This window comes from Suillus bovinus (genome assembly GCF_016758785.1).
Source record: "Suillus bovinus strain UH-Sbo-P2 chromosome Unknown EDB93scaffold_11, whole genome shotgun sequence".
NCBI classification, from domain to species: Eukaryota; Fungi; Basidiomycota; class Agaricomycetes; order Boletales; family Suillaceae; genus Suillus; species Suillus bovinus.
Genome location: NW_024542067.1, coordinates 22,792 through 30,176, shown reverse-complemented (window position 1 = coordinate 30,176; position 7,385 = coordinate 22,792). Strand labels below are relative to the sequence as shown.

Below are 7,385 nucleotides of genomic sequence, written 5' to 3'. Positions count from 1 at the left end.
AATAAAAATACCACGTCCCTTATTTCGCGAGTACCAACACGCAGAACACAAGTTTCGCTGTAGAGACCATAGACGACTTGAGGAACATTCTATATATAACTGTTCGAAAGCTTAAGGGTTCCTGGCAAGTTCCTGGCACACATCAGCACGTGGTGATTTGGCGGAAACTTTTGGACACACTTGTCATTGCTTACATCCGCTCCAACACCTAATGCTAATTTGAGACGTCTCCTGTAGTCAGAATCAAAATCCATCAATCTCAAGCCAAACAACAATACTCCTGGTATGTGTGAAATATAACTCGAGCAGATCCGGCTCGAGTTGTATAGATTCAATCGTACAATATATACTTATATTCAGTTCGAAGCCGACTCGGTATACGCTGTCGTGGCGAATCCAACACGCTTGTTTGTGGTATCAAATATGCTGTAAAAACGTTCACTAAGCACAAACACCGCGATTAGCTGTGCAATGGTTCGAAAAAATATGATCACTTACAGGAATGTGTATCCACTGACAAAACTGAAGGTTTTGCTGCCAATATCCGCAACGATAAGGTAAATGTTATCGCTATTGCCGCTGGTATCACCGATAATGCTATTCATCGAGCGAGGCCAGATTTGTGCGTTAGGAGTGAGTGTGAACGCAGTCCCTCCAATGGTAAATATGAGGGGTTTCAGGCTGCTGTATTGGTCTGCAGTGATCCTGAGCATCCCCGTAGTCTCATCCAAGGTAGCACCAGTGGCAGTCTTGTAAGTATCGAAGGCATCTGGTATGCATTCAGTATGTTTGACTGGCCGCATATTATGTGGGTTTACCAGTTGCAATTAGAATGAGTACAGTGGCAGTGTCGATAATACCCGCTGATGAAGACAAGATGGTTGAATCGCCGTAAGTGATAGACTGATCGATTCCCCAGTAATTAGAAGCAGGTGAAGCAGTTGTGATGGGGGTATATGTGATGTCACTTGTCATTAAAGAGCTATTCCAACCACCAAAAGTGAGTGTGCCAGTTGAATCCTCTTGCGATACAGGGACAAAGTAAACACCAAGGACCTCAGACTGTATGGAATTTTGGCTGAAGAGGTTGTCCATGATGGTGGGAACTGTGTCCGTGTTAGACACTGTGCCCTTTGTCAAGCTCACCGGACCAATGCCAAGGACGCCGTCGACACCGCGAAAGCCCTGATATTCGCTCGCCACCCCGACCGATTGGTCACTGATGCTCAATGAGTTCAGCGTGACAGTGTCTAGGTACTCTTTCCCGGAAAAATTGCCGGAACCGTAGGACACAGACTTGGAGTGAGACATCAGTATCAAATGGTAGGGCAAAGAAGTGCGTACATACGACCGTGTTTCCAGTGCCAGTACTGGTACTGGTAACTGTATAATCCTGGTCTGCTCCAATCCACGTATTACCACTGGCAGTATCCACAAGAAGTCCATCTGGCATGGTGAACTCATAAGTCACGGTTATAAATCTTTACTCGAATGACGCACAGTGCTTCAATGGGTTACCGATACCAACTTGTATGGTGTAACCTATGGGTGCAACGTTGGTGATGGATGCATTTGCATAGTGCTCGCCGGATGTCGCAGCCTGATGCAGCGCTTGAGCGCGTGCTCTATCGCCTGCGACGATATTAGTCACACCAGCTACTTTAAATTTAGCGGCAAGGTTAACAGCAGTTGTGTGAGTGTTCAAAGGAATGGAAAAAACTGGGGATCCAACGACAAGCAGGAGCGACAGGACAATTTTTGTCAACATGGGTTCAACTGGAGGAAAAAAAGATTGTAGTGAGGGTACTTATGAACGGTCAGGTTTCCCCGCATTTTGTATTATATGAAAGGGACCCGAAGAATTCGGGAGTTCAGCTTGGCATGAGCTCTGTCATGACAATCAGAAGTTGAATGTTTAACAATAAATAATATATCATTGAACTTCTTCTGGAAACGAACGTTGTGGCCCATAGTCACGTGACCGTATCACATGCGGGCGCGTTTGAACTCTTTCGCGACTGCTCTCTTTCATCGAGTCATATGCTCCTGCAGTAGCTCGTTCATGCCATACTCCATCGTTTTTGTAACAATAACCCTACACTCTCATTAGTTTTAACAGACTATTATGTGGCTCATCACCGGCCCATTCGATAGCGTCGAACAGGGGGATATCACAACTACCAGTCCGTCTCTACCACCGTTCTTTTCTTCTATCTGATACTCAGCCGTAATTACAGAGACGAAGCTGCTTAAACCTGGAAAAACCTACGGACTAGGTCGCAAAGAGCAACCACTGGTAGTGAACAACAAAAAGCTTTCTCGTGATGCTTGTGAATTTAGAGTGGGTTTGTATACGCCAGATAATATGGTATGAGCCAAGTTTCAATGTGAAGCCCAGCTCACTAGTTCTCTAGGTCGATCCATCATACGTCCCCAGACTTCAACTATTTAATAACAAGCTCAAGAGCCTCATGGTAAAACGACAGAAAGAGGACGACGTGACCTGCAATCCGTCAGCCTCTATCACTCTTGAGGATGGAGACAATATTACGATCGTTGCTGGTATTATGGTGGAGTAGGTGACCTGACATTTTCCAGTTCTCATAGAGTCTAACACAATGTCCAGAGTACGATGGCGACGAATAGCATGTTTTGTCCCTCCGGTCAGAGGCATGCCCTCGGTTTCTTCTGAAGACTGCGCTTCAATCGGTTCGTCGTCCATGATTTAAATTGCTCCGCTAACACCACACACAGGTATCAGTACGCTTGCTTCTGCTCATGAGCTTCTCACCCATCACATCGTACCAAAGTATGAAGTGACAACACCAGTTATGACCTCTTTGCTCTGTGCCGCTCAACTTGTCAAGCCAGAATGGTTGCAAGAACTCGTGCGACTTGGCAGTACTCCCGCAGAAAACGATGCTCTCGGTTTAACTATCCTCGAAAGGTCATTTGTCCTGCCCATTGAAAGCAAGTACCGTCCGGTATTTGGACCTGCTCTCCCTTCTGGGCTTAAGAGCTTCAAGCATTGGGAGCCAAATGAAGAGAGGTTGAACTTATTAAGGGGCTTCCGTTTCGTTCTTCCCGCTGAGGACGGGGAAGTTGATGCAGAGTTGAGGGACTTGGTCGTAAGGGGTGGCGCAGAATATGAAGGATTCAATCTGAAGGCGGGGCTTACGAAGTGGAGGCAGGTAATTGCTAAGGGAAAGAGAAAAGTTGAAGAGCTGAGAGGTTCAGGGAAGGGGCTGGTCGTGCTGGCGAAGAATAGTGTAATACAGAGGGCTGTTGAAGAAGAAAAGTGGAGGGAAATGGTTGCAGATGCTGCAAGGTTAGTAACGTGAAACACTTGAAATACTTCGCTGATAAATATCCTGTATAGCCTGAGCGTGTATGTCGTTCCACTTGAGACTGTTCTCGAGGCTGTTGTTCACGTCGATGCGTCTCGCATCGCATCCTCCGGAAGCGGTTCACAAGGTTCTTCCATCATAATTCTCTTCAAAGTTCTATTATACTAAGTTCGTTTCCATTTCTGCAGAATCATCAAACCAGTCTTCTTCTCCTTTGGCTTCCTTTGTTCCCAATACGCATCCCGACGAGCCATCTTTCCCAGATGGCGCCGACAGAGAAATCTTCATGGATAAAAGTCAACGCGCAGTCTCTCCCGGAAGCGGAAGACAGGATTCTACTATGCACTCGCCTGAGCCTCCCGTTGTTCCTGAGCCAACGACCAAGCCGAAGCGAAAGGTGCGTACCAAGCCTACATGTGGGTAGGGGCTTCACTGAGAAACCACAGCTGGTGCGACGAGTGCCTGTGCCAATTGAGACCAGTGAAGGATCTTTGATGAATTTTAACAAGCCAGAGTCAGATATTGATCAGGCTAAACCTGAATCTACACAAGCACCTGTATGTCTGATTTGCTCTTCATTGACATAATCTCCTGAATTGATCATTTAGAAACCACCGTCGGGCAGTCGCCCGCCCTTGAAGCGCCGCTTAGGATTGCCTGGGATGCCTGGAGTTCCGCCTCCCGAGATCACGATACCAGTTGTTACCATCGACATCAACGATGTAGTGGAGGAAGAACCACCGCATAAGAAGTTCAAGGCTTTGTTTGAGGCGAGCGACCCAAACAAGATGATTCTTGAGGGCTCGCAGGCTTTTGACGCAGCCTACGACAATGTAGTAGGCACCCAAAGTGAGAGTCTCACACAAACAATGTGGTCACCTGCTTTCGCACTGGCAAAGCGATTGCCGGTTGTAGCAGAGGAAGAAGAGAGCCTCAGCGGGCCCTCACAGCGAGCCAAGTCCATTGTATCTGAGGTGCCGCACCCGGGGGAGGAGGATGGAGGACTTCCGTCCCAGATGCCAGCCACCCAAACTAGGATGAAGTCCAAGTCACCTATGTTGCACCAGCCGTTACAACCCAAGGCGATAGCAAAGTTGAAGCAAGCCTCTGACGGTGGCAGGCACGTGGTCGACAAGGACGAGGCTTTCCTCACTGCCGTTGCTTCGAAGAAACGCGGGAAGAAGACTGAAGATGATTTTGACCGCGAGTTTAATAAGTTGCGGATATCGAAACCGGATTTGCAGCGCGAAGAACAGCCATGGACGGATATGGGGGACTTTGACCTCCCAAACATCAGAGGGAACTTTATGGTCATTATGGATTTGGAGGTGTACAAATACTCGGACCGTTACCGCGATGCTGTTACAAATCACACTCGTGTCTCTGCTAACATGAACGTATCGAATTTCAAGAAGTTTAAGAAGGTAAGCACCAGGTGTATTGGTGCCCTGGAGGACATTGTTGACGCAGGGTAGAAAATAAATGGACCCCGTCGTCCACCAATCGACCTCGTGCTTGCAGAGGAGAATGACTACGGCATAGGTGCAGGTGGGTGCTTCAGCTGCCCTCGAATCAGCCGAGCTCATCATTTCGCAGGTTACTGGAAAGACAACAAAGATTACACTAAGGACTCACAGGTGACTGAAAATGTGACTCAGGGAACTCAAGGCAAGCGCCGTGCGCTGGCGATCGACTCTGACGAGGACACGCAGTCACAAACCCTTGAAACCATCAAAAAACCCGCTCGCAAGGCAGTGCGTGTAAAGGAGGCAAAGAAGTTGTTTTTGAACTCCGATGACGACGACAGTAAAGACGATGCAGGTTTTGGGTGCTCCGAGGAACAATTGCCAGCTCCTTCTACTCCTACTGCCCGTGCTCGGGCCAGTAAACGCCTGCGTGTCGTTGCTGATGATGATTCTGATGATGGTGTCACTTTCAAGGGCTTCAGCAAGAAGAGAAGAACGAAATAGTTCCACGATATATCTAGACTGCCCACACAAGATATCAAAGTTGGTAGATACATAATGCATACAAATCAAGCAGTTGATTTTAATTAGTTCTATCGCAATTCATCATGAATAGCAAATCCAAGCAAGCGCTGGGTTTTGGCTGCCTTTCTGCCTCCGGTTTGCCTGCATCCATGTTAAAAGAGTCACAAATAAAGGAACGGAGTATGTACCTTTGTTCCTGACACACGAAACTCTCTGGGGCACCTTCCCAATCCTCTAATGTATATTTTGTGGAATTGATTTGAGCTTCGTCGTCATCACCAGTACCGAAAAGATCGAGCGCAAGCTGGGTATGACTCACACCAGCATACGTCGTTACACAGCGAGGATTCACCAGGATGCGCGCGGGAGTGTATGCAGAATTAGGCACAGACAGTGGTGCTGCTGGGAGCACATCAATGGGTACATCCGAGTCCGGCATGGCATCATAATCAGAGCCAGCGTTGACGTCTGCGTCCGGCTCTTCATCAGGAACTTGCCTGCGCGAGAGTGACTGTACTTCAGGCGTGGGTACGACCTCGTCCCCGTGGAAATCATTCAGCGCATTACTGATCCACAAGTCTCTGCAGAACCAGGCCTGGCTGCTATCCAGACATGACGCATCGGCGGCGCGTGTGGGTACGCCGTCTGATGAAGAGGACGCGTTGTGGAAATCAGTACCACAGCGATATTTGATCCCTTTGTAGTAGGACTGAGTTGGATCGACAATATGAGTACCTGCTTCACAGCAGAAGACTTGGAAAGGAAGATGCTGAATGTATCGGGCAGCACCGCTTTCATCTCGAGGAGGGACTGCGTCTGGTTTTGCTGAGGATGTAGATTGTCTAAACTGGTCGCCATGAATGTCTCGCGTCCGCCACCTCAAAAAGTGTTAGATGAATTGGTACTGAATGAAGATGAAAAACGGACCTGTCAGAAAATATGAATTGTCCGTTGGATTCTGCCCAGTCCATCCCACACACCATGGCAGCCTCGTTCGCAACGCTGACACGCAGTGTCTCGAGGATGTCATTTGGACATGTGAATCCCTTCAGCCAAATGACACGATGAAATTCAATTTCGCGCTTCTGGTAGAGCTCGAGAAGGGGCTCTAATGCAAGGTTGCGCATGTAGGCTTCTTCCAGGGGGTAATAGGCTGCAGTTGCGTCTTCCGTCATCCCAGGAACGCGTCGGATTCTGAAGGAAACGCCCAAAAGGGTCAAAACGGCTTCACAGAGGTCGGTGAGAGTGGCCGTTGAATCTGTAGAGTCATAGTCCAACATAGACACAAAGACATTGGAAGTACCCAGTCGCTTAGCAAGTTGGACGATGACGGCTAGTTGATCGACCAGAAAATGATCGGCTGAGTGAATTGCCATTGCTACGAAATAAAGCCGGTCATCATTAGCGAGGTCATCATAGGTATCTTCGTCAACATTCTTGTTTTGTCCGAACGGGCGAGCTAGTGTCGGACAATAGGCGGCCACCCAGCCATTGAGTGATAACAAGCTCTCGACAGCAGTTAACACATTCTGAAGATCTGCATGAGCAGTGTCCTTTCCCGTTATTCTAGTCGGCGTCGCATCAGATATCACGAAGACTTGAAAGACAACCCACAGTGGTGCTTGAAACCGATTCCAATAATCAGTGACGCCGTTGGCTATGACATCGTCAAGGATATCCTCCCTGACATCCCTCCCTATCCTCCCTTGCAAGAATTTATACTTTCGCACATTGAGAATCTTGTCTACCCCCGTAACGCGCTCAAAGACGTTGTAGGATTGGAGGGTTGATGGCTCCAATGAGGATGAAGAGTTGGGGCTAAGTACGAGCTTTACGCCCAAAATAAGAGCCAAAGCAATAAACACCTTCGTCAGAAGGTGACGCCTTGGAATAAAGGTCAGCATAGGGACTAGTATTCAGACCTCGGACCAGACTGTGATCAGGCGGACCTGCCCTTCTACTAGTATGACTCGGAGGTGATAGACTGTTTGGACGCGGATTTTCAGGGTAACGTGACGGAGTGTAAGTGATACTTGTTTATCGCCGC

The 7,385-nt window shown here is 48.1% G+C and overlaps 3 protein-coding genes across 3 annotated transcripts; 1 reads left to right on the top strand and 2 right to left on the bottom strand.

The window, feature by feature from the left end:
* Positions 1-356: 356 nt before the first annotated feature.
* EDB93DRAFT_1080573 (acid protease) lies at positions 357-1,768 on the bottom strand (the record flags this gene model as incomplete). Its single annotated transcript, XM_041445547.1, has 5 exons — positions 357-441; positions 499-769; positions 819-1,296; positions 1,349-1,446; positions 1,501-1,768. 5 exons carry the CDS (start codon positions 1,766-1,768, stop codon positions 357-359), a joined length of 1,200 nt encoding a protein of 399 aa, XP_041310325.1.
* Positions 1,769-2,025: 257 nt separating this feature from the next.
* On the top strand, positions 2,026-5,334 carry EDB93DRAFT_89420 (uncharacterized protein). Its single transcript, XM_041457852.1, has 11 exons — positions 2,026-2,183; positions 2,238-2,368; positions 2,415-2,575; positions 2,627-2,709; positions 2,755-3,328; positions 3,380-3,474; positions 3,536-3,744; positions 3,794-3,904; positions 3,956-4,771; positions 4,823-4,895; positions 4,944-5,334. The coding sequence occupies exons 1-11, from the start codon at positions 2,126-2,128 to the stop codon at positions 5,315-5,317; spliced, it is 2,685 nt and encodes an 894-aa protein (XP_041310324.1). The 5' UTR covers positions 2,026-2,125; the 3' UTR covers positions 5,318-5,334.
* Positions 5,289-7,350, bottom strand: EDB93DRAFT_1222383 (glycosyltransferase family 69 protein). Its single transcript, XM_041451162.1, has 4 exons — positions 6,953-7,350; positions 6,266-6,904; positions 5,527-6,216; positions 5,289-5,479 (listed from the first exon to the last, which is right to left on the bottom strand). Exons 1-4 carry the CDS (start codon positions 7,240-7,242, stop codon positions 5,407-5,409), a joined length of 1,692 nt encoding a protein of 563 aa, XP_041310323.1. The 5' UTR covers positions 7,243-7,350; the 3' UTR covers positions 5,289-5,406.
* Positions 7,351-7,385: the final 35 nt, after the last annotated feature.